The following is a 25475-nucleotide window of genomic DNA, read 5'->3' as shown; positions in this document are numbered from 1 at the left end:
TAATAATACCAATACCGTTTATTGCAAAAGAATGTTGGAAGTTTGGTGTTGTAGTTATGTTTGATCGTATCAGATTTCCCCGGATTCCGCGCTGGCAAGTGAGAATGTTAAACGGGTTTAGTGTGCTGTGTACCCCGCATTTGCCCATTCCCGTTTGAAGTGACGTTAGCCGGGGTCCCCTTCAGCTGAGTCGCGTGGTACCTTCTTACCAGCCAAAATATACAAGTTTATACTTCTTTATACGAATCGTACAAAGGAAACGGGGGCCGTTGGAGATGTCGAGGAAATGCTGTTCTGTCTTGATAACCGAACTAAAAGGTGGGTGGGATATTCTGTTAAGGTTTAGTTTAACCGTTGCATAATGTTCGACCGTTCGTCACGCCCATGAAATGCCGTATATACTAATGCTTAGAATCCCAAAGTAGCTTATTTATAGGAGCTATATTACGTTGTAAGGAAGTATGCACAAGACACGGCATGGAGATACTCACAGATAACAAGTACTTGCATACATACGGATACAGGCTAAGTTATAACTGGGAATGCAAAGCAAAAAGAAGGTTCAGTCTGGATCATCCCAGCCAAGGTTGAGGCCGCTGGATCCGGTCGAGTGAGAGTGAGTGGCCTGTTGGTCGCCCGTTGGACTGTCTCTGTTGGAGAATCGATCATGTGGTCATGACACCTTTCCGTCCACAGGAACCGCTTTCTGTCCGAGCTTAATATCGAATATCTATTTGGTAAGTAAAAAGTAATTTATATGCCGTGAATTCGTTTAAATAGCTGCCGGCTACCCCTCACCGTCTCTCCTCTTCACTTCCCTCCTCCATCATCATCTTCATCTTGTTATACTCGATTGAGAACTGCCTTGGTACTTTTTGTTTGAAAAAGTGCTTCCCTTTATCCCTCTACTTTAATTAAATTCTATCAAATTCATAATGTCCGCCGACGTAACAGAAGCCTCCCCATCCAGCCCCCTCAAGACTCGACGACAGAGCTCGAGCAAACCCGCCGTAGCTGGTCTTCTATCGGCAAAGGAATTCGGTAAGTTACATTTCCACCTAAATCTCATCGTAAACGGTGGTGATCATAATACATCATTGTTGTGTGATATATGATGCATCCGTGACGATCACGACGGGAGGCTGGACATGATCATTTTGATAATGGATACTAACACCACCGTAAAGAGGCACTGGAACCCAAGGTCGAACTGAAACTGATCAAGGATGCCGCCAAAATCAACTGGTAAGTTAAAGGCTCCCTTGAATGCCCGCTTTGAAGCCAATCACCCGACCATGATATCATCGTCCGGCTTCTTCCCGGAAACTTGCCCTCTTCGCTCTCCTTGACTCCGAAAACAACGCAATTCTTGTTACTCACTCTTGTTGCTGGGAATCCCCAATAGGAAAATGAACACCCACCCGAAAGACTACCCTGAACAGGACCTCTTCAAGAAACTCTTCACCACTCCGCCGCTCAAGTCCGTCGAGCTTCTCTTCCCGCAGACCGGTCTGACAATCACCGCGAGAAACCTCAAAGGCGTCACCTTCCAGGATGTTTTCGATGCGTAAGTTGCCTTCTCTTCCCACTACTAGTATATTGGTGTCACCCATTCCCAATCCATCCGCCGGACTTCGCTTCGACGTTACCCACCTGTTTGTCACAGCACCATCACACCACACCACAGACCATCATACCCTGGCAAACTGCAAACTGCAAATGTTGCACATCAAATCCGTCAATCGACGGGGGGGTGGTGGAAGAAAGAAAAACCAATTGCATCCTCCTCTGCAGACCAAGATGCTGGTTTGGACTTAGCCTACCTGCAAAGGCGGTAGAAAATGGGGTGCCTCTAGCTTCCTTATCCTGAAAAGCCGGTTTTTGCCATCTCTGCGTTAGCTTGGGGGCCCGATTACGACACCCTTGTACCCACCAACACCCATGCCGGATGTACCCCGCACTTCGATTCTGAGAAGGAGGTCATACGCATGCCTAAAATACATTCGCACCATACCATTTTACCACTCGGATGATCGATTGCTAACGGGGTGTCTCTTTGATGGTGGTACAGGATATACAAGCACAACAAGAAGCGAGCAGACGACGAACTCTCGGAACCATACCTTGCCGGTTTCTACGTTGACGAAGACGACCTCGGCCACCCAATCGTAAGAGTAGGTGCTGGCAAGGAGGGTGCACCGGTTGGCAAGAAGAAGAAGTGATTAAGATGGACCATAACAATTTGCGGGTCTTACAATAAAGGCACCCGCCTTCTAGGGGGATATTCCCTTTTTACACAGTAAGCCGCAGGCGCAGTTTTCTGGAATCAAACAACGTTCACACTCACTACTCAATGCTTTTTTCGTTTTCTTTTAAGGTTTGGGAATTGCGGATATGCCTCCGGAATCAATCACTTTTTATGAAATTCGGGGCTTAGGTTGGTCTTTTTGGTTACGGGGAAATAACTACTACAAATGCTTGTTTTTTTTCTAAATCCGCGGAAAAAAACACATCGCACAAACCTGTATATTACTTCTTGTCCGCCGTTACTCGATCGGGGCGCAGAAAGCAAAATACAATTATGGGACAAATCCTAAATTCTTATTGGGAACCACCCTGGTATCCCCGGACCGTGACCTATGATATCGTAAACCAGATGCCCAAGTACTTGCGAAGGCTGTGACTGTCTTTTCTGATTCTGTGACTCGGAAACGTACCTGGAGCTGAACAACTGTCGTCCCAATAGAGTAGATGTACCTGCGGCTCTTATCGAGATCTTGGAAATGATCTCGATCTCGTTGTGGTCATGAGGCTCTTAGCTCGGTCTATGCAATGTCACGACACCATCACCCCAAAGTTCCACACCCTAACAGATATAAGCTTTTTAACTTGTTTTTAATTTCTTTCTCCTTTCGCTAAGCTGTACTTTCTCCTTGCTAAGCCGTTAACAGGAAGAAAAAAAACCAATATCACACATGAAAGAAACAGGCTCGTTGGAAAGAAAGAAGAAACGCCCATCATCCCATCTGGTCATGAAGAACAATACGAAAAAAGAAGAAAACCATTGTCTAAGCAAAACGTACGTTAACACTTCACCTTCACCTCCACCTCCCCTGCATATTCCGCTTCTGTTGCTGCTGCTGCTGCTGTGGCGGCGGCGAGGCCATCACCTTCGCAAAACTCCTATGTTGCATCGGTTGCTGTTGCTGTGATTGATGTACCTGCTGCGGCTGCTGCTGCTGCTGTTGTTGCTGCAAACCAGCATGTCCGAGCTGATGAATCCTATGATGAGTCTGCTGCTGCGGTTGCGGCGGTTGAGGGTGGAAAATCGGCTGTGGGGGTGGTGGTTGCGACATCAACTGTTGTGGTTGAATCTGTAACTGTGGTTTGAATGGTGATATGGCGTTCCTCACCATCGGTGGTGGACTAGATATGTTGCTCATCCCGCTACTAAGCATAACGCCACCTCCAACGCCAATCCCAGCGTCTAACGGTGTGATGGGTCTACTTCCCGCTCCGTCTAATCCAAAGCCTCCGATGCCAGACGAGTTCAAGGGTACGACTGCCGGAGTAACAGCGGCTGAAGAGGCAGCCGTGACAGTAGCGGTAGTCGTAGAAGTAATAGTACCCCCAGCAGCTGTAGTATTAGCGTTACCAGTCTTATTCTCGGCCTGCAAAGCAGCAAGCGCGGCTTCATTCTCCCCGGGAGGTTTAAAATTCGTCAACTTTCCATCCTGATAAACATTATTAAGCATCTGCTCGAAGATTCCCGCGTCTTCAAATTCCAGGTATTTTTTATACAACCTGAGCGCGGTGTTGGCATCTTCGATAGAGTCGTGGTTTCCCGTTTGGATGTTCTGGCGGAGAAAATAATAGGCAAGGAAACGGAGGGAAAGTTTACGTTGTCGAGCTTTTTTGAAGTAGATGTCTACGGTGTCGATTACCTGTTCCTTGGGGACGTGGATGTCTGTGCATTTTCATTAGTACTTGTGGTTATGCGATGCTCCTTCGGCAACTCTCAAACTTACTGATGATACGGAAATCCTTCAGCAACCCGTGTCCCACAAATATGCACCCCAAGTTCAGGAGGATCCAGAGTTTCTTGTATGCAACCTTTAAAGAAACAAGGGCATGCTTTGAAACCATAGGGTCTAGGTCTCCAGGCTCAATACCCGAGAAGAGGGTCAAGTAATCCACGACTAGTTCCTTCGTATGGATATAATCGTCAATAAACGGCACACCTTCCGCCTCACCATTGCCTCTTAAGACGGAGACCCTTGCTAAACTAAGGCGGCTGGGCCGGATAGTCTCTCGAGTACCATCCGCTTTAACTTCGATCTCTTCCTTCTGTAAGGCCACAAACTCGGCGTCGATGGCAACTATTGTTCCCGGAACCGGGTTCTCCTCAATTGAAAGCGGTTGGCAATTGTCGTTCGGCGGACTATATCAAATAAGATACCATCAGTAACCACAATGGCGTGTATATTTAACAGGGAGTCACTCACACCGTGGGAAAATCTTTGAAAAGAAGGCTCGTATCGATGTTGTTCATCCAAGAACCATCGACAACATTGCCCTTAGACTTTTGTTGGAAGCAAAGAATCGAGGGTAATTTCCAGGATGGTGCAAAGTTCATAGCCTCCTCTTGCGATACCGGCCTAACCAAAAAGTCGTTGAATAAATGCCAGTTGCTCTCCTTCCTTTCACCAGGATCCGTGAATGAAACTAAGCCATAGCATTAGTACGGTCCCAGATATACTAGATAAGAAACCCACTTGCCGTCGATCAAGCTCACCAAATGCGGCGCCGTATCGTTATCTCCTGTAATTTCAGCAACCAGACCAACAAGCTCATAAACCACAATGTTAGAATTCCTTTCCTTAATTTTATTAAGTTCCGACCCCTGGTAACACAGAAACTTCTTATCCTGCACTACGATCCCAATCTCTCGCGGGAGCCAGTTCTTCTCTGCCCAGTAAAGCTTCGACTCCGGAGACCCAGCTGCCGCATTAAACATCAACACCTCAGGTTGAACATCATGCACCACTTTCTTCGTCGTCAAAGATAAGTATCGACGGCACTTATCGCACCAGCCTCGGGTTTGTCCGTCGCGTTCTATGCTATGTTTCAATACCGTGCTGAAGCTGCCAAGTGCCTTCGCTTTCTTTGGGTAGGCGAGTTCGCGGACGAAACTGTTGCTTGGGCGCATGGTCTCGGTTCCGCAGTTGGAGCATTTGATGCAGGTCATCGATGAGGTTATTAGAGCGTTCTCGAGTTCCGATTCGTCATGACCTTCGATCGGGCAGGCCTTAAAATCGGTAGCGAGTTTCTCCATCAGAAATCTATTCAAGGACTGAATCATCGCCGTCAGGGATTGGCTGCTTCGATGCATGCCTTCTTCGAAAAGTCCCATGGCCGAGGCCTGCGAAATAGAGCTAAAGGTTCGCAGGAAATTTGTAGCCTGGCAGTTTTGGCCATTGGCTTTGTCGAGCATGTCGAATAGGAAACCAAGCTCACACAGTAAGCAAGTTTCTGACAGACAATTCCTTGCGGTATGGTGTAAAGCGTAGTTCCTCATCATAGGCGTGAATTTAAGAAGTTGAAGAAGCGAATTGGAGTACGAGTTCGTGATGTGAGTCTCCAAGCCCGAGTACCTGGTCTTGTTGTAGAATCTACAAAGTATCGTTAATATAGCTACGGGTTTTTCATGCTCTCGAAAAATTGAAACTTACTCAAAATCAAAATCATCCACGCCAAACCTGCTGTACTTGATCTCCACCTTATGGTACATCACAGGGACGTCGAATGGTCTTAATTCCGCCGCAACGGCACTCCAAGGCGTAGTCACATCCATTTTATCGTCCGAGACACCTTCCCTCGCCTTCTCACTACGGAACCTTGGTGCCTGAACTTGCCCGGGTTTCTCCTGGACCTTCGTCGATTCGACTTGGTACCTTCGCGTCCGTCTATGATAAGGTGCCCACCCGACAAAGTCGTGCATTTTCATTTTCGACAGAATATCAGAGTCGATTTTCGGGGTTGGTTTTCCAACCTCAAAAACCATGTGGGAAGGCCACGCTGAGAGCAATTGCTCGCGATAGTATGGAATGCCAACTGACGCTAGCGAGCTATAGTCGTTCATCTCCGGGACATTAGGAGGCGGCATAGGAACGGATTGCCATTCAATAGGATTCGAAAGTTCTGTGAATCGGATCTTATCTGGCTTCCCCCAGAGTTGAAGGATTGCATCTGTGTCGGCAAGAGCGAGAGCATCACCGGATGGGGCGAGCTCCAAAGATGATATGTAATTCGAAACATTTGCTTGACGAAGATTTACAACATTTGGGTTTGCGATATCAATGATTTGAAATTGGCCAGTTTGGGATGCTATGATGCCGGTGGTTGACATTTTCGGGTGCATTCGACAGAAAGCTGCACCGGCTGGGAACGGGACCGGAGGTAGGGATCTAAAGGTTCGAAGGTCGTAGATGTTGACAAGAGGATCAAGGACGAACCCCGTTTGCCTGTGGTAGTTTTAGACTCAATGCTCTTCACGATAAGAAACAAAACCTAACTGACCTTGAACTGTAGCCACAGGTTAGAAGAATATTGTTCTGAGCATCGATATCGGAAACGGTCGCTCCGTGGGCTCGAATCGTCTTGATTATCTTGAAGGAGTTCGGATCAATGATGTTTACGCTTCCAGTCGCAGTTCCACAGCATATGACCCTGTCCCGTCGCATCACGATAACGTCGTCATTGGAGGGTATCTATTCAACATATAAACTTAGTATAAAAAATACCAAAGACCAAGGTGTGAAGTCTAATACCTCATTAATAACCGTCCCACGGTCAAGATTGATCGTTAGCAAAGGTTGTTGTACTCCACCGGCGCCACCAGCTATGATCTCTGAAGTTCCCTTCGAAGTATAGCTCATGCACCGTAAATCATGCATACGATCATTCCTGTCCTCACAGTCAGTCTCTAATACTTCTATCAAAACCTATAAAACAAGCTCCCAAACATACGTGATATGGGCTTTGGACAACCCTCTCCTTGCGCTGATATGAAGACTCTTCGATCCCAAGCTAACGATACCCCTGTCGCTGAAGAGGAAGTTTCGAACCGCTCCATCATTATGTCCTTTGTAAACCGTGTATCGTTGAAGCTCTGATCCGTAGTACGACGTGACACGACCCTATATAACCATCCAGGTTTAGCCCCCAAAGTCTATCGCAATCATTAGATTCCACCAGGGAAGAAGCTTACGGAATCATTGCCGGTCCATAAGAGGTCCTGGTGGACGTCGAAAGCAAGAGCTGTAAGAGGTGTGGGAGCCGCACGGTGAAGAGTGCCTGCAGGACCTGGCACTACAGGGCCCGGGATGGCGACGCGGGACACCTAAAACCACCCCAGACACCATTAGCACACATGAATGCCCACCACCACCGCCAACGGCCTGTCTCCGGAACCAAGAAGACTTCGAGAGCTTACCTCCCGCCAATCGACATCCATTTACGTTGTCTTTGTCTGGGTTATCGAAGATCTAGCAGTGCGACAATAGCTCTGGTGCATGGCGGGGCAGGTTGTTGCGGTTGCTCGTCGGACATCCAGACAAGTGGCGGTGGAGCGGGGAGGATTGGAGGAATGCGAGTGAAGGGAAGCAGACGTCACAAGGCCCTTTGGACGTTATTGAATGCGTTGAAGGTTGGTAAAGTTGCGGGCCGTTTGACGGGGCCTTGAAGAAGTCGCGCGGGTTCCGTTTCCTGGTGGACGGGCCAACCTTGCTGTGTCGCTGGAGATGCCGCACCACACACAACACAACTCGGCCGCACCATTTCCACATCCGGTAACCGCACCCCAACCATGAGGGAGATGCAAATTCACCATGCGAACAATCATGTTACTAAATTACATAATTACACGTCTAAGCCTATAACTGCATTTGCAGGTATGCACTATAGGGTTGGTAGTACGGTGTAATAATAATCTTAGGATCGTAACATCATTAAATGCCCTAACTAATAAAATTCCAAAAAATACACCGTCTATAAATACATTTTCAGATAAATCCAATGCAAAAACCGACAAATCAAAAGGCGTGCAGGAAACAAGAAGAAAGAGAAGTCAAGGGATATCAAGGGGGGAAACGAGACAAGCTCCTTAGGCATATGCTTCGGCAATTGTCATCATCAACAGCAAAAGAGCTTCTGCGAACCATGCACCAACTTCCTCAAATCAAACACCTCTCCCAGCCGTGAACGAAATCAAACCATACCGCTGAACTTTATAGAAAAGAAAAAAAAACAAGAGTTATAAGGGATTATATTAGGGGAAACGGGCCTCATCTTGAATGTCAACTGCAAAGTCATCATCAACAACGGGGAAAGAAACAAAAAAAAAGTCGTTAAAGTTAGGTAAAAGTACCTTGAGCGGACCTATGACGTAGCTACTCCCTCTCAAACAGTCTTACCTCAATGGCTCGAGCTCAAATTATTACCGCCTGGCTCGTCCCTATTCCAAACATGTACCAATAGCTCCCTAATCTTCGCCTCGTCCATACCAAGAGAGTTTCTCCCAACTACCCCAGAATCGTCTCTACTCCCATGACCACTAACTCCAACCATAGCCTTGGCTCCTCTCCCTTCCGCGTTTGCACCAAGACTTTGGCTCAATCCCAAACTGTCTGGCCCGTTCCCATCACGGTCCAAGCTCCTTCTGCCCTGCTGTTGATTTGGAATCCGATTGGTCTTTATATACCCCTTCAACCTAACCACCGACTCTCCAACAGGGCTCACGAACCTCCTCACATTCGCATATTCCCGATTAATCCTCTCTACTTCTCTAATCGCTTCTCTTGGCAATTTCATCGGCGGTGCTGCCACCACATTACCTCCGGGACTTGCTTCAATATTCATACTCCCTCTTCTGGAGTGACTATGATAATACAACTGTCCGTTCTGAAACTGATTCTGCTTCTCTTGTTCCCACTCCGCTTGTGAGCTTTGTCTTTGGAGCAAGAGCTTTGTTTGCGTGCGATTTGGAAGAGGCTTGCCGGCACCGATGTTAGTGCTGCCGGGTTTTCTGAGGATCGCTTCATGGCTAAGAGTTGAGAGAGGCGTCGATTGCGATGGTGGCGTCGCATGTGGCGTTGGTGGAGATTCGAAAGAGAGTGATGGGCGCTTTTTCATAGGTGTCTCGCGAACCGACGAGGGAGATGAAAGAGCGCCACTTGGAGATGAAGAGGTGCTAATAAACCTGGATGTAACAGGTTGGGGCGCGGGTCCACTCGATACTGACGACATGCTTCGCCTTCCCTCGCTATGGGTGGTGGCAGTGATAGTGGACACTTGGGGAGGAATTGCCGTTGGGTGGTTTGTGGTATGGAAAGGCGGAGACGGTCGAGGATGCTTTTGAGTTTCAGACTTTGGAGTTAACACATTCTGAGGGGTTGCCGGAGTGTTCACTTTAGTAGTATCGGCACTGTCAGTGCCGCCAATTGTCTCAATACGGTTGCCATTGGTTAAAGCTGATGTGACTGCTGCAGGAGGCGCAGGCTTCGCCGGTGCTGGCGTGAATTTAATGTGGTCCGAAGATGCAGTTCTTCGGTAATCGGCTGCCGATGCATGCTGTTGCTTTTCTTCGGCTGCCGAAGGCACGTCAGCTGGGAGATGTGATGGTGCTTCGTCTGCTTGTGCGCGTCGCGATATGTCGGGGACGTCAGCCTGCGTCGGAGTTACGGGTTTCGACTGGCCCCCCATATATGCGTTCTTGGCAGCGTCTTGGTTCATCGCGTCCTCGAGTTCGGCCTGTGCTAGTTGATCGGCAGAGTCGTCAAAGCTTCCTGGAGCACTGGCAAATTCAAAGTTGGCCTTCTTAGAGTTCGCGTTAGGGTTGCTTAGTGATCGTTTAGGGTGAGATTTGGACCGTTTCTTCAGCTCGTGGCCACCACTCTGTCGCGGTTCCTTCCCTTTGAGTCTCTCCCAAGGCGGGACTGGGGAGGTGGAATGTGCTTTCGATCCTTGATTCGCTGCAGCTGCTTGCTGGGCTGCTTGCTGGGCGGCGGCAGCTTGGGCTAATGCGACAAGGTCACCATGGGATCGGGTGGCTGCAAGTTTTTTCAGATTGCGGCCGGAAGGCACTCGATGATGGCGTGAGTGGACCACGAACTGCTTGGAGGGTCGTTTGGGGGCCGATGTCGAGGGTTCTACGTCACCGTCCTCATTGTTATTTTTGGCCAGTTGAGCAACTGACGATGTGGACTTGCGCTGCGAGAGATTCGGTCTCGATGCCATTGCGCGCGATTGAAAGTGAGGGGTATGCAGCACAAGACTCTTTTGCTTTTTTTTTCTTGAAATTCTGATGCAAGCTCCTGCCAGAACTTAGCAGTATGTCTTATTATTGTCCTCCTACTGCCACAGCTAGGCTAAGATATTAATGAGTCTTGCCTGCCGGAATATGAGGTTTGAAAGAGCTAAAAGGTGTGCCGAATGATAGTTCTCGTATGTAATATGCAGGGAGGTCCCACAGGTAGAATGGGAGAGGAGGGGGGCGTGATCTGGCTGAATGTCGCAGTAGGCTCTCCGGGAAGTCAGGTACTTTTGGTCAGCAGATAGGGGTGATAATGCAATGGAGTGTAGTGCAGAAAATATCAGGCGAGATGGAATGTTCGGACAGTCGAGATATCTCTCGCCGACCACGTCTCTGTCGTCCAAAACACGACCTTATGATTCGTCCGCTTATAAGCACCGTTCAATGGACCAATTGAACACCTCTCGAGACGGAGCCGGACAATGGATGTCGGGGGAACCACCAAGGTGAGATCTAAATAGGGGTGGAGAGTCCGATGCAGGTTGGATTGGTGGGAGAGACCTTCCGAGCAGGCGTGAGCAATCGGCAACCCGGGTCCACGGTCAAGCGGAAGCAGGAGGCAGGAAGCTAAGGTATGTACTCTGTCCGGAGTATGTATGATATTGACGCCTGGGAATCCGAGGGTCTCGTGGAAACCACCACCGCTCGGGTTCAATTGACGTCTGATTGGGCCCCGACAGTAACTAGTAAGTAGGCGGGGAGTTTAAAGGACGATGATGCAGGTTTGCAGCAGGCCGACGTGGCTGACCGGGGGGTGTCGAATAGTGTCCGTCCGTTATGTCTGTATTTAACAGGACAGAGATTGCGACGGCGAGCACGAGGAAGAAGAGGACCCGTCTAGTAATCTTGAGGCTATCGAGGGTCTCCGAACGAGCGACGAGGTGCAGGTGGCCAGTGGATTGTCAGCGATGATGATGATGATGACTTTCGGCGGTTAATTCGAGTCAATTGAAGAGTTTGTGGAACAGCCGTTCAATTCACAGCGCTCCGACAGCCCTTTTGCACCTGCACTTGCCCATGTCCGTCCATCTCCCAGCGACCGGACAACACAAATTCCAGGCTAATAAATCCACCACCAGACGGATATAAGAACTCTCGAGTGGATATATAGAATGCATTGCTCTCCTATCATGATCATACATACAACCCTCATCAACAGTCGTATCAATCCAGAGTAGGGCACTATTTGGTATATATAAGTGCTTTCGTGGTATAATTATTTACTGTATTCCCAAATTCAAGGTCGCGAAATCAAGCTTCATGAGCAGCTTGTCTATCCCAGCTCCCTCAAAGAATGACCCTGCAGCCCCTCCAGCCCTCAGACTCTCACCTCCCTTCTTCTGATTTGTCTTCTGCCCTTTCCTTGTAACTTCAAATCTATCCCTTTCCTCATCCATCTCATGTAATCTTCTCACAAGTCCCCCCACAACTCCCCTGATCTCCCCGCAAGTCCTATTCAACTCCTCTAACCCATCCTCTGCCATGCTATCATCCACATCCACCAGATCCAAAACCTCATTCGCCCTCATAAGGCCCGTCACGTGCGTACCAAGTATCTCACACATCTCCAACAACGTTCTCAGTCGATTCGTAAATATCGTATCAGTGATAAAAGTCTGCTGGCAAATATACCGTAAATACCGCTGATGAGCCAATGTCAGAGTCTCCGGGTTGGTAACCTTCTTCTCGTCTTCGGCATCCGTCGCAATCTTTGGCGTATTTGGCGTCTCCGGCCTTCTCGACAGCCCATCTTTCGTGGTCTTCGGTGACCCTGGTGCTGCAAACTTTGTCCTGACCGGACTGGCAAATGATTGTAGTATCGGTGTCCGAGGACTTTGTGGTGTTTTTGGTCGGGAAGAGATAGATCCCATACGGCCTCCTCTCTTTCCGAAAGATCCAAACTTCCCCGAAGCCGGACTCCCAGGTATTGCTGTATCTGCTCCCGCTGCTGCAGTTTGCCCGACCCCAACCAATCCTTCCAGTTCCCCAAATCCAGAATCAACCACATTTCCTTGGAAGTAAATACCCAAACTCTCTAGGAAGAATATACAAAGATTCGCTGTTGCCCACGCGAGCCTCTGACTCTTCTCCCTTTTCACCAAAATCTGCCTCTTCCCTTTCAAGTCCTCCCTGTTGCGCCTTGTAGTAACCCCCTGTACCGCTGTATTTCTCCTCGCCTGCCATAAAGCCTGTAGTTTCATCTGCGCCCTTCGAATCGAAAGTAGGTAGTGAAACAAATACTGGTATATCTCCAGATCCTGTGGAGTTAAGAACAATTCCAACGGCCATGTCAGATTAAACCCCAGACTGATCGGTACACCCAAGAGTAAATCCCCAAATGCCGTCTTATCCAGATTCTTCACAACCAAAGGAACCTTAATCGGCGCCGTTCCCGGTGTATTCCCAACAGTATTCCCATCTTTGCTCTGCAAAGTAAGATAAAGAACCTCCCTCGCTCGATCGAGTCTGTCGTCGTGATGTTCTTCTGCTTGTCGAAGGTATAATGCCGCCCAGGTTCGTTTGAGAACATTCCCAACCTCGCCATCTTTGACGGTGATAGCTCCGAGAGAAGTGCCTGTCTTCGATTTGAACAATGCTGGTCGCGTGAGTCGCTTGCGAATACTTTCGTCGGCCTGTTCGACTAATCCAATAGCGAATTCTCCTCGGCCGAGTAAATAGAACTCTCGCAGTATGTGAAGAACATCCAATATCTGCTCCGTCGGCAAGAGCAACTGCAGTGTATTCATCGATAGCGAATCTCGGATCGAGCTAATCGCGGCCTGGAATAAAACCGGACTAAGCGGTGTTTTGAGGTCCTGTAAAATAGCCAGGTGTTCCTGCAGTAACACCTTCTCCGATGTGACTGTCGCAACAGCTTTAGATCCAGCCTTTATCAATCCACCCTTCCTCCGAATCTGATGTAACGCCCTTCCAACAAACAAGATCGAACTTGCAGTCTGAGGGGTCACAAATTTAGGAATATTACTCCTCGATAGCGCAAAATCCAGAGAAAGCATTGTCTCCTCCAAGTCGTCGTCCTCTTCGTCCTCTTCATCCGTAGCCATCTCTCTAATCATAAAATCAGAGGCTCCGAATGTAGGTAGTCGGCCGTAGAGCACCCATGTAGAGACTTGCCGTAGCCACGCCAATTCCGCCGTATTCAACAATTCGATAACCAGCTCTTCGAGAGAAGGGTACCCCGTATGCATATCCTCCCGTAACCTATCGATAATTTTGGCGCCTTTAACGCCTCGTTGTGTAAGAATTTCGGATGCATCATCGTCTTCAATCTCCTCCACATCATCCTCCAACTCCTCTTCTTCCTCTTCATCATCCTCTGCCTCTTGCGTACGAAGCCTAGCGGTTTCACCGAAAAGCATCAACTTCGTCAATCCTTCCATATACTCAAGAACCCTCCTCCAGCCAGAAAACAGTGCCACGATCTTGGCCAACGGGACGATATTGTACGCTCCAACGAGAAGGTCGTCATGATTAAGGATGAGCCTCTCCGTATCGGTGACCTGAGTTCGAAACTTTTGAAGATGGTTGACGATTCCACAAGCGACGGCGCGGGCGACTGTGGAGGGGTGGTGGGTCGTGATAAGATCGCAGGAGTAGCGAATTCGACGGTGAAGAATACCAAGACTGGCAAGATCGTTGAGAAGGGCTCGTTCAGAGGGAGAAACAAGTGGGAAGTTGTCAGGAAGCTCTGGGGTGAAGAGCGGGGATGAGTGGCCGGCGAGAATGAGGAAGAGCTCGTGGAGCATGATTGGTGGTGCACGAGGAGTAGCGGCGAGCTACTCTCCTGGGTTATAAATGGCGTTTCGATGAATGGAATGCTAGCATCGCGTCGCAAATCTGGGGCTGATTCGTCTCAAGATCGGGAGGCTTTATGGAGATAGCTAGGTACCCAGATAGGTAGTTGAGAATCCCAGTCCTGATCTCACAAGACTATCCTGACCTAAGCAAGAAGGGGAGGTTGATATCGATGTTTAAATGTTGTTTTTATGTGCCGTTAGAATTGGATGCTCCGTGCGTGGGACACACACGCCGACACCTGATCATGGACTCCATGCCACAGCTACACCAGTGCAAGCTATAACGAAAAACCAGGACATCCCCCGATCACAATTCATGATACAGAATTTCGGAGGCGAGCACAAATGTACTTGATCACTTCATGAGGCAGGTATCTAAACTTCATGCAGTATTAATTATAATTATCGCGAGGTTAGACCGTAAAGTAAGTCTCCAACCGAATACTCACAACTTTACTCAACACCACTATTAAACCATATATAATCACGACACGACAGACATAAGCAGCCGGATTCTCAACATAATACGGATCAATATACCGAGTCCGATATCCAACATATCGTGCAGGTGTAGTTGCGCCTTTCACTTTCAACCCAAGTCCTTTCCCAGTTCTTTGCACCGAAAAGAAAGTTCGAACGAGATCAGAAGGCCCTTCCCGGAACCTAACTCCTTCAACCTCAATAATCGGAAGGTGGTCCGACCCGATGCCAGCGAGGCCGTCCACTACTGTCTTCAATTGTTTCGGAGAAATAGATCTGCCCAATTTCTTAAATTTGATGTCGTTCCCATTCGAATTGTCGTTTTTATCCGACAGTGAGATATCCGGATCAACGTTGTGTGAAAACTCCGACCCAGATTTCCTGTCGAATAACATTGCGATTTGATCCTCTGGTATCTCCGGCCGTACATGCGTGATGCCTAGATACTCGATCAATGACACTTCATCACAGAATTTCGTACCTAATTGTTCGTCCAGCTGTTCAATCTGGCAGGCGTCAACTTTATCCTGGAAATCCCGTAGAACCTCGTTTTTCACACATAAAATATCTAGTTTCGGTGCAGTCGCAAGTGATGCAGAGTAAAACCTCGATCTTTCAAAGATTCCAATGTCATCTTCATCAAGGAGGGTGGTCGATCTGTGAGCCCATATAGTAACTGTCTTCAACGATGGTAATTTCGGTCCGAACTCTTTCAGTTCACCCTCTTTTATCTCCTTCCCCAAGAACGCCCGGTTTTCTGAAGAAAGTGCTGAATAAAGATCTTGATACGACACAGGTGCAGGGGATGCGGTGCTTTTGTTCCAAGAGAAAAGCCAGTAGATTGCTGTTACAAGACCGCGCAGGATGTATGCAAACGGACCGTCGATATTTGGTGCAGAATTCTTGTGGAATTGGATTTCGAGATGTTCGAGAGTATGACGAGTCGAACGGCCGCTCATGCATATCCTCTTGAGTATAGCAGCGTATACATTAAACTCGCAGGCGGGAGGTACGTGGTAGTATATATAAACCTCATGAATATTTGGAAAGAGGTTCAAAAACGATGCAAAGATCCTGATTTGGGTAATGAAAAACTCGAAGCTGTGGTCGGGGAAGTCCGCAAAATTCACGATATGATTCCGTTGTCCGATTTTCGGGTCCACAAAATATGGACACAGGAATCGTATGGACCTGCGGATGGGAATACATTGGTGAGCTAGTGGTACTTGGAAGAAATTATCAAGATCGTAGCTAGATTATAATATTACCGGATGGACCTGCGAACTGGTTCACAAATAGCTCCATCCTTGAACAGCGAAATCGAATCTGGAGTCAGAATGATCTTGGGCCTGAATCGCAGCGAGAAGCATAGCTGATAGCAAAGCACAGAACATCGAGAGAAGTTCTCGCGGGCGCTACGCGTCATGTACTTGGCAATCAAGATGGTAATTTCGACTGGGAATACATCGAGTATGCTTTTCTTGGGGTCCATTTTGCATCATGAGAAGATATGATAGTGAGAAGGCAAGGCCGCCAGCGTACAGCGCCGTGTTTGCGGGTTAATGGTTTGGTCGCAGCTGCGACCGGGCAAGTTAACTGGACAAACCCCATGAACCTGCTGGCAGCTACGCTATACCTGATGCATGCAATATTAATACCCAATGGGCGAATTTTTAGAATAAAAAAAAGAAAATTATCGACTATACACATTGAAAAGAGAAGAGGAAAAAGATGGATGAATGGGATAATACGAAAAGGACGGTCTATCAATATAAATACCCTGAGCACTAATAACGTCCTTTGCCGTCAGCATATGCCGCCTTAGTTGTCGCCCCCACATGTGTACTGAAAACTAGAGATCAGTGTCGGTCCTTTCGTATCTACTAGCACTATACCGACTTCCTAGCAGCTCTACAGTTTGAAGGCGGTCTAATCCACTATCAGGCATGCAGGTATCGAACCGGATCTGCGAGGAGAAGGCCATGGTAACCTCACATATTCCAATTTCCTTAATTTTCCTATTGGAGCATAGCCCTCAATCGTTAGAAAAAGAGGAATACGTTCGATAGTTTGAAAACCCAAGTGCCGTAAATGTGGGATCTGTACGACCAGATTTCTGATATCTTCCTTTTCCAGATGAGAATTTATGATTCGAAGATCTTTAACTCGTGATAAAGCGACACCGAGGAGTCAATGGCCAAACCAGCCTTTGCCTTCGTAACCTTGACCTTGACGCCTTTCGGTTCCTATACGCAATTTTTCGAACTTGGGCGTGAATGCCAATGGGAGGTAATAAAATGCAGTGTTTTCAAACCGCGAATCTACAAATGATTCCATAGGCATGGGTAAATTGTGCGCCACTATTCTTGCTTCTGTCAATACTTACGGTTTCGCTCATAACGTTGTTTATTGTGAAGTTGTTTTGTTCTTCCCCTAGGAATTCTTGATTCTCTGGCGATAAAATCTGAGTATGATGGATCTGCTGGCGGAACCCAATCGGTCGCACACCAATAATGGGTCCGTCATAAAGATCCGAATAGTTGCGACGAGAGTATCGAAGTCGATCTCGATGTCTCGAAAAGCCTCGTCAATGTCGTTCGCGCGGGGCATTTGTCTGATGCCCTTGACCTAGATGTCTCCAAATCGTATAGATCTATTGTGAAAATGATATGTTAATGTAAAACTTAAGTCTTTGGTAGTGGCGAGTATTGCTCGTCCTTTATCTTAAAACCTACTGAATGAGCCCACGAAGGTGCTGGCAGACACCACCATCTTGGAACTTCTCGATTGATTCCGGAGTAAGGACAAGACTCCTACGGAGTGGAAAAGATAATTTGTAACAGAATGTCGAGCATCGAGAGAAACTATCCTTATCTCTCACCGGCATATGTTCGATAATTGCAATGATAATCTCGTTCGGGAACACATCGAATATACTTCTCCCCGGTGGCAATTGCAACTGTTGGTCATATCTTTTAGGTACTACTGTAGGGTTGGATTGCGGTTTATTTTTCTCTTTCGATTTCAATGGCTTTGGTGCTAATTTTGTAAAGAGTTTGAAAGCGGCCATTGTGATACAATAAAATACCAGCCAAGCTTCACCTGACCCGGGAGTTGAAAGGCCTTGGGCTAATATCATATAACGGTCGAGCGCTATAAGCGAAAGATAGCAGGAAGGCGTCCCGCTCCAGGTATTGAATAAGGGCGTTTTGCCATCCTGTCTGGGTCCACCACAATTTGAAAAAGAAAGAAAACTCTTTACATCATGACTCTTTGCAAGAAAAACTCTTTGCATCATGACGGAAAACAAACCTCTCATTTTCCCTTTTTCACGTCAGTGCCTGCAGCCTGAACCAACTGTTCCATAGTAGAAGCCACTCTACCTATTTGCCTTAGAATTAGAAAATTCAACTAGTGTCTAATTGTGTCAAACACTTACCACCAAACGCCTTGTCCAGCCCCTCACGGGTCCGATCCCTCCAGTCCCTCAACTGTCGCACCAAATCTTCATTCTGCCCTCCAGGAGAACACCTACACTGTACCAATGAGCTATCCATCATTTGCCCAATGATAACTTCCATACTGTCTAACCCCTTAAAAACAATATCAAATTCCAGAGGAAGAACTCCTCCTTTTCTTCCAACAGCTTCGCCTCCTCCTGGCGTTCCTCTATTGAATATGGATGCCGTTACGTCCAGCCGGCTCTCCAAAAAGCCACCCCCAAAGGGATGAGTCGGACTATTGTCGTCTTTTTCCAATTCCTCATAACTAAAAGCCGAATCGCCTCCAGCGCTGTGCAATCTTTGCATCTTTGATTATGTTTTGGAAAATCTCCACAATTCCACTTGCCTCAACTGGAAGAACCCTCTGTTGTTTTAAAAAATTCAACTTTCAATTTTTTTCAAACAAAATACACTTTTTCAAAATTTTTGGTTTCCACCGAACTTTGCGTTCAAAATATGTCGTCTTTGACTCCAAGCGAGGTGTGCCTGAATTTCCATTGGCCGAAACAACCAAAGTAGTCCAAGTACCCTTCATATAAACTGTGCCTGAATCACATGACTTTTGCAAAAGTGGTTCCACAACACAAGAGGTTTTGTGTTATATCACGTGGCGTCAACTTTTATTCGTGGCTTGGCAGACCAGCCAGACCAGCCTCAGGTGCAGGGTCATCCACTGCTCGTGCTCGCTATTCAGCCGAACATTGCATTGTATTGGCTCAGGCTCGTCGACAGCGTTTTCACTAAAAATCCAATACCGGTATGATCAGGCTTCGCAGGCTGCTCTCAACCATGGCAGCCTCATCGCCGACTCCGATGGAGGATGTTATTCGTCGAAAGGTACCTTTCTTCCAAAGCTTGTAGAGCGACTCACAAAAAAATTGAGACGAGGCGAAGCTAAGAGATTTGATGGCACTATCTAATAGATCACCGAGACTTTAAATCCGATTTCTTTGCAAATCTATAATGACTCTCACAAGCATGCTCATCATGCTCCCATGCAAGGCGTTACTTCTAAAGAAACCCATTTCAGGTACGTTTCTTCTCGCTACCCTAGTGAATATGTATTATCCAGATTTATGAGCCTTCTTCTAATACTTTTGATAGACTAGAAATCGTTTCGGAGGCCTTCGAGAAACAGACTCAAATGGCCCGCCATAGAAGCATATATGCCCTCTTGAAGGACGAGATGAGCGAAGAAGGTGGCATTCATGCTCTTCAACTTAAAACAAGGACACCCAAGGAAGCAGGCGAGCAAGTAGCTTATAAACTCGCAAAAGCAGAGGAGAAGGCTGAGAAAGACCACCGGAGGAGGTCACTGGAATCCTGAGATCGAATCATGTAATAATTTGAACTACTAAATATAGACATACTTTTTGAAGCAAAGACATCATCTATAGAACTAGGCGGATACTTTGGCGGTATACTTTGAGGCTGCCTTGTCGAATAGTTCGTTCTTCTCCGCGATATCTAGGACCATTGAGTGGCTGGGATCTTGAGTTTCGAGAGCACTATTTGAGTATGTCATTAGTACGACTAGCTACGAATTCTTGGAAGTCCTGGTATCGTACCTTATATCTACTGTAGTATCACCGCCAGTCAATGCGGTCAATACAATCTTATTAGCGAGAGCCGCGATGTCACCCTTGTCCTTTGTGAGGGCTTGTTGAAGGGCGACCTCTGCTTCCGGGAGCCTGCCGAGATGTAACTCCGAGATCGCCTGGCCGACCAGCGACCTTGTGCTTGATGTAGACGGAGCTTGTGCTAATTCTTCGAAGACGTAGTACGACTGTTGGTACTTGTCACCACCCTAAAGTTCCACTTTCGTAAGTAACATCCATTGAGATTTTATGAAATCGGCTCCCGTACCACTCTCAGGCCAACCCAAGCCTCTGCGATATTGATGACGAGGCTGTCTTGTGCCCACTTCTTCGCCGTTGTGACTTCCTTGATCGCGAGATCTGTCCTGTTCTGGGCTAATCGGATCTGAACGATTATCGAAACACTAAATACCATGTCAGCGTAAACCATCCCCATACACCTTTTCGACGTCCGGAGACATACGCCTCAAGATTTCCTTGATGCTGGCTTAGCAGCGCCAAAGCCTCGTCTGTCTTCCCCGCCCTTTGTAGTACGATGCCGCCAACAACCTGTACCGTCGCATTATCCCCTGACGACTTGGCCAGTTCCTCAACCTCTTCGATTGCAGTTTCCAGCTCCTCCGTATTAAACTTAGCAAGAGCTCTAATAGCAGCAAGCTCTGGTTCCTCCTCCCCCTCTAGTTCTGCAAGCACCTCTTCGAATTCACCCTGGGCTATCCGAGCTCGGAGCTGGAAGATTCTGGCGGGGAGTTGGTTGCTCGCGGAAAGGGGTTTGGTGTCGAACTCGACTACTTTGTCATATTGGCCCTATCTCCGAGTTAGCTAGAGTATAGGCGACTAGTATATGGCTTGGAACGTACCTGGAAGAAGGCATTGTGGATGTTGAGAAGCTCTATTGATCGTTAGCCCAGCTCGAGTATACTAGTATCCGTACTATCTTATTCCCCGAGTATCAATAGCCGTACCTCCTTCCCCCGAGAATGGATCCATTGTGAATTCTTATAACGTTGATATGTTAACCTCCAAAATATAGTCGTATGATGTCGAGTCCGAGTGCCTGAAATCCGCGACTGGTTATGTGGTAATCTGAAGCTTGATGGTGTCGTTGGAGCTTGAAGCCAGCTTTGAGTTGCCGACGCCAAGAAAGTCCCCAGCAGCCCAAAGTCGCGTTCGACTCCTACGAATTCTAGCCTCAGCCATCTTCACCTCAACTCGATCCGTATCATCACCTAACATCCTTCTCCAACCGATCATCGCCATCGCCATCGCCATCATCATATCGCTAGACCTCATCGAATTCATAACTACGTGATCCGTCCTCAACTACACTCTATCTTACTTCCGTCACTCATCTCGATCTCACAATGGCATCGAGGCCCGCCTCCTCATCGGGGAGGCCGAGCGGCCAGGAGCGCAAATACCACCAAGACTTCATCACCCGAATACGATATCAGAACCATCTCCCAGCCCCTCCGCAACCTCCTAAGCTCCTCGAGATTCCAAACAATGCTGCAACAGAATACACAAGCGCCAATTTTGCCTCGAGGTTGGTGCGAGAACAACCTCTCAATATCGAAGTAGACTCAGAACTAGGAATGCCAATCGACTTATTACCGTTTGGCCCAGATGTCTTCTCATCTCAACTCCCACGTATGAATTGTCAAAAAACCAATTGTATTGCTCAACTGCTAATATCGCCTTCCAGTCGCCTATGCCGCTCTCAAAGCCCCAGACGTCCAACCCAAAGTCCACCCGAGCGATCAACTTCTGCTCCGTCCCATCTCCGCTCTTGGAAAACCTAGCCATGCTAAAGCCGGCGTATCCTTCCTTCGCCGTACAGAATACATCGCCAACGAAGCCTCTCGCTCCACCTTCCAATCCACAACCTCCCGCGAACTCATCGAAAGCATCACAAAACACGCAAAGCGTACTATCAAAAACACAACCAATGATCCCGTTGCTATGTTACAAGCTATCATCAAAGGCTTTGATGTCGCCAATCCGCCATCAGGTAAAACCTGGGCTATGCCGAAACATCCCACAAAGTCAAATTTGAAGGCAGTAAACTCGTGGCCAGTCCTCCCGGATCTCGAAGCTCACCCCGACGGTCTCGGCTACGTTATCGTCAAGCTATCCACAAATCCAGTTGCTCAGTCCGATACTCGAGATCCAGGGTTAGATTATGCTCTCCTTCGACCTTGGAACGACGATGGCGCACCCGAAGACTCGAAGTTTCATTACTACCTCCCAGATGGCAAGAATGTCTCCAGGGCGGTGAAGAGAAAATATGATGATGTTGATACATCAAACGAAGACTACACCCACACCTCAGCTGAAGGTCGCAAATTCTACCGCTTCAAGCGCCTCAGGGCATACGAATACGTCGTCCCACCGGAAGTTATGAAAGATACTTATCGCGAGGTAGTCCTCGTAATGCGAGGAGGCAAAGACGACGACCAACGAAAAGGAGCCTTCTTCTCGCCGATTTTCCAGAGGAATATTTTGAGGCCGATGAGAACGAAGGATGTGGATGATAGTGAGGCGAATAAGGCAGATATTGCGGAGGTGAAATTTAGAGACTTATTGCCAGAGGAAGATGAGCGGATACAAGAGCAGGTTGGATTGTTGACGGAGGGAGAGTAGAGTGCCCCTCCCCAGCAACGCCGGCCTCTACGCCACGGTCACATGTTTCCTAAACTTACAACTATGAAGAGCGGAGTGAGAATGAAGCGGAAGAGATCGATTGAAGTTACAGATATTAATTCCAGCCCGGAACCACAGCAGAAGAAGAGAAAGAGACCGATCGAAGTCACGGACACTGATTCCAGTCCGGAACCAGAGGAGAAAGATCGGATCAGTAGAGCACAGCCCACCAAAAATGCCAAGAAACTAAGCCCGAGCCAACCTTTTTACGAAGGTTCCATACCACCAGAACTTCCTCCATTCGAGCGTTTGCGCATGGCTAGAAGCATCCGGCTGACTCGCAAACAAAAAAGAAGCACCAGCCCGGACTCGGGCGCCACCACTTGAGAGGTTGCACGGTTGATGGATTATTATCGCCACTTATATCGACTGATTCATTTTTTCATGGAAAGTTTTTATTAGAAGCGGTGAACGGCAGTGGGGTTTGAGTTCTGTATTACAGCATACATTGTGTACTATATTTAATCGTGCATTTCGAAGCGAACTTGGGACTTTAACGGTCTCATTATCTCATTTTATTTCGGGTTCACATTCGTAGAGGACATCGATGCGTGGTCTTGCCCCATAGGTTATCAGGTAACTGCAAGATGCAGAAAGTAGACTGCACTATCCAAGAAAGAACGCACGACGATAGGACTCGTCGAAAACGCTGTGCTGGCTAAATTCCCAAGTCCTGATGTAAACGCTGTCCATCTAACGTTGACGACTTTCCGCCAGTTCTAACGAAAAAGACATGCATGCAACGGCCGCAAGCACAAAAAACAAGTAGTATATAAACATCGAAGAATGAACAAATGCTAAAACAGCACGGCAGCATCGTGTATACAGTCAGTCTATCAGACGGAAGTTTTTCATATCCCAAGCGTAACCAAATATTATTATACCAAAAAAAAGAAAAGGAAAAAGACCATATTACCACCCTTTGATCGTACAACCCTTTCTAATGCTCGCCTCTATTCGCTTCATGCAATGACAAATGTTCTTCCCACATCCCCGACGTCCCCTTTCTTTAACCTCAGCCTCTCACTTAAGAACCCACCGAGTAATCCTAAGACGCCTTCGACTCTTTTATCCCCCCTCTTTCTCATCCAGACCACCAATACGCCTAGTATGATCGCATCGATAACGATGTGTTTCAACATCGTCCATACGCCCCAGCCGATCCACCTTCTCAGCCAATTCAATCGTCCCCTTGATAGGTTCACGCTGTTTGAATTCAGATTTCTAGCGACGTCTAGTTGTTCCCTTAACGCTGCCACCTCCGCCGTCATCTTCGTAAGTGCGACTTCAACACGGTGTTTCCAGCGTGTGTAGTGGGCGTTCTCTCGGGGGGTTTGTCCGCTCGTCGGCTGTTGTTGTGGGCTGGTATGAGGCATCGATCCGGTCGACGATAGTGCTGCTAGGGACTTTTTGGTCGTGGTGAATTGTGAGGAACTCAGATGTTTGCTATGTTGCTTCTTCTGTCGTAGGATGTCTGATTCTACACCACTTCCTCCTCCACCAGTGGCAGTTTGGGTGTTGATACTGCGCATTAGGTTTCCAGTGTTGCCTTCTTTGAATCCTGCCGGTTCGTTGATGAATGTGACCTTTGGTAAGCCGTTTTCGTCGAATTCATCCATTGTTTCGTAGTGCTCATCTTCATCTTCGTCGTCATCACCGGTGTCCGGGCGGTTTCCCGTTTCTTCCGAGTCGGTTTGGACGCCCATCCCTACTGGCGGGAAGTTCATGAACCGCCTCCCTTCCTCGGTGGGGCTCATGGGTGGGAGGATTTGCAAGCCTACTGCGGAGATATTTTGAGAGTGTGATAAACCACTTGGGAGTTGTCTTCGCGGAGTAGTTGCGGCCGATGACAGAAGGGCTTGTTGTTGCTGCTGCGGGGCCGCGGTGGTGGAGGAGGAAGAGGAAGTTTGGTTGGATTTGATTTGGTCCCAGACGAATTCGAGTTCGGCGACGAGTTCTTTGGCATCTGGGGTGGTGACGGCGAAGCGGTGCATGGCCTGGCCAGGTGATTGATATCTTGTTAGGGAAGGTGTTTGAGGGGTAGCTGGCAGATAGCATGGGGTGGGGGTGACTTTTCATACATCTATCAATGTTGTGATATATCGCCGTTTGGCTTCGGTCTTTGACAGGCCCTTTTGTTCGTGCCATGAGTCCCTAGTGCGATTGATGGGTCCACATTTAGTTATATCGCTCTGATGATAAGAGTGGATTTTTCTACCCCCAAGGCATGCATCACATACCACTTTCTGGCTTCTGTGACCTCCTCATCGCTTAGCCCTGTAGGCCGTGGCATTACGCCGTCAACGTCGCCCTCTATTCGTAGTAAACCCATCACATCAGTCTTTCCACTCTCGATATCGAAATAATTGTGATACGAAACGGAAAAGTCCACCCGCACCCATTGACTGCTTATATAATCCATATAGCTTTAATCTGTCCTCTGGCGGTGGCCGCGAGGACCCCGACCTCGGCAGCTTTTTGACGGTGTTGAGGGCATGGACGAATACTCGATCTATGCGAAAGGGAGGTTGGGCGGTTAGTATTGATACAAATATTAGAGGGCATGATTGATTAAAGAGTAGTTTCGTACCGACCGAGTCCGCCATGCGGGATATACGGTATTTGAAATAGAAAGGAGATTGCGTTTAGGTCCGTAACTGGGATGGTTACTTGGAAGTTAGTATGGTTGCTTGACGTTGTGATATGTTCCGCCATGGTGGCGAAATGGGTGAGGGTATTCTCACAAGTATCAACCAGGCCCGCACCACGGTAGGAAGCCGGCCACAGAACCAGAAAAAAAAAAAAAAAAAAAAGGGAGAGAAAGCAGGTATAAAACCGAAGAGCCGAGTCGTCCGAGCTCCCAAGATATCGTGAGATGTCGCTAAGATGAGTTCAGGTTAAACCGCGGACTAAAGGCGCGACAAGCCTCAAACTCGGCTGCGACAGCGTTGTTAAAGCACCGACGAGACTATGCTAAGACCTAGACGGTATACACCAGAAT

The 25475-nt window shown here is 47.8% G+C and overlaps 10 protein-coding genes across 10 annotated transcripts; 3 read left to right on the top strand and 7 right to left on the bottom strand.

Annotated features, from left to right (window-relative positions):
* Positions 1-935: 935 nt before the first annotated feature.
* DFL_002786 (uncharacterized protein) lies at positions 936-2222 on the top strand (the record flags this gene model as incomplete). Its single annotated transcript, XM_067631624.1, has 4 exons — positions 936-1041; positions 1188-1245; positions 1406-1567; positions 2072-2222. The coding sequence occupies 4 exons, from the start codon at positions 936-938 to the stop codon at positions 2220-2222; spliced, it is 477 nt and encodes a 158-aa protein (XP_067494152.1).
* An 876-nt stretch (positions 2223-3098) lies between these two features.
* On the bottom strand, positions 3099-7516 carry DFL_002785 (uncharacterized protein; the record flags this gene model as incomplete). The annotated part of the gene is made up of 10 exons (XM_067631623.1): positions 3099-3967; positions 4029-4441; positions 4506-4725; positions 4780-5672; positions 5733-6524; positions 6580-6770; positions 6831-6966; positions 7030-7199; positions 7271-7402; positions 7496-7516. The coding sequence occupies 10 exons, from the start codon at positions 7514-7516 to the stop codon at positions 3099-3101; spliced, it is 3837 nt and encodes a 1278-aa protein (XP_067494151.1).
* Positions 7517-8475: 959 nt separating this feature from the next.
* On the bottom strand, positions 8476-10296 carry DFL_002784 (uncharacterized protein; the record flags this gene model as incomplete). Its single annotated transcript, XM_067631622.1, has 1 exon — positions 8476-10296. One exon carries the CDS (start codon positions 10294-10296, stop codon positions 8476-8478), a length of 1821 nt encoding a protein of 606 aa, XP_067494150.1.
* A 1296-nt stretch (positions 10297-11592) lies between these two features.
* DFL_002783 (uncharacterized protein) lies at positions 11593-14139 on the bottom strand (the record flags this gene model as incomplete). Its single annotated transcript, XM_067631621.1, has 1 exon — positions 11593-14139. The coding sequence occupies one exon, from the start codon at positions 14137-14139 to the stop codon at positions 11593-11595; it is 2547 nt and encodes an 848-aa protein (XP_067494149.1).
* Positions 14140-14603: 464 nt separating this feature from the next.
* DFL_002782 (uncharacterized protein) lies at positions 14604-16162 on the bottom strand (the record flags this gene model as incomplete). The annotated part of the gene is made up of 2 exons (XM_067631620.1): positions 14604-15861; positions 15939-16162. The coding sequence occupies 2 exons, from the start codon at positions 16160-16162 to the stop codon at positions 14604-14606; spliced, it is 1482 nt and encodes a 493-aa protein (XP_067494148.1).
* A 1136-nt stretch (positions 16163-17298) lies between these two features.
* On the bottom strand, positions 17299-17740 carry DFL_002781 (uncharacterized protein; the record flags this gene model as incomplete). Its single annotated transcript, XM_067631619.1, has 2 exons — positions 17299-17323; positions 17406-17740. The coding sequence occupies 2 exons, from the start codon at positions 17738-17740 to the stop codon at positions 17299-17301; spliced, it is 360 nt and encodes a 119-aa protein (XP_067494147.1).
* A 1222-nt stretch (positions 17741-18962) lies between these two features.
* DFL_002780 (uncharacterized protein) lies at positions 18963-19500 on the top strand (the record flags this gene model as incomplete). The annotated part of the gene is made up of 3 exons (XM_067631618.1): positions 18963-19010; positions 19097-19203; positions 19278-19500. 3 exons carry the CDS (start codon positions 18963-18965, stop codon positions 19498-19500), a joined length of 378 nt encoding a protein of 125 aa, XP_067494146.1.
* Positions 19501-19572: 72 nt separating this feature from the next.
* DFL_002779 (uncharacterized protein) lies at positions 19573-20761 on the bottom strand (the record flags this gene model as incomplete). Its single annotated transcript, XM_067631616.1, has 6 exons — positions 19573-19681; positions 19742-19980; positions 20040-20175; positions 20235-20578; positions 20632-20663; positions 20737-20761. The coding sequence occupies 6 exons, from the start codon at positions 20759-20761 to the stop codon at positions 19573-19575; spliced, it is 885 nt and encodes a 294-aa protein (XP_067494145.1).
* A 374-nt stretch (positions 20762-21135) lies between these two features.
* Positions 21136-22414, top strand: DFL_002778 (uncharacterized protein; the record flags this gene model as incomplete). Its single annotated transcript, XM_067631615.1, has 2 exons — positions 21136-21421; positions 21477-22414. The coding sequence occupies 2 exons, from the start codon at positions 21136-21138 to the stop codon at positions 22412-22414; spliced, it is 1224 nt and encodes a 407-aa protein (XP_067494144.1).
* Positions 22415-23436: 1022 nt separating this feature from the next.
* Positions 23437-25080, bottom strand: DFL_002777 (uncharacterized protein; the record flags this gene model as incomplete). Its single annotated transcript, XM_067631614.1, has 5 exons — positions 23437-24471; positions 24556-24628; positions 24715-24787; positions 24873-24986; positions 25065-25080. The coding sequence occupies 5 exons, from the start codon at positions 25078-25080 to the stop codon at positions 23437-23439; spliced, it is 1311 nt and encodes a 436-aa protein (XP_067494143.1).
* Positions 25081-25475: the final 395 nt, after the last annotated feature.

Source organism: Arthrobotrys flagrans (genome assembly GCF_004000055.1).
Source record: "Arthrobotrys flagrans strain CBS H-5679 chromosome Unknown unitig_3, whole genome shotgun sequence".
NCBI classification, from domain to species: Eukaryota; Fungi; Ascomycota; class Orbiliomycetes; order Orbiliales; family Orbiliaceae; genus Arthrobotrys; species Arthrobotrys flagrans.
This window is presented reverse-complemented; position numbering and strand designations above follow the sequence as displayed.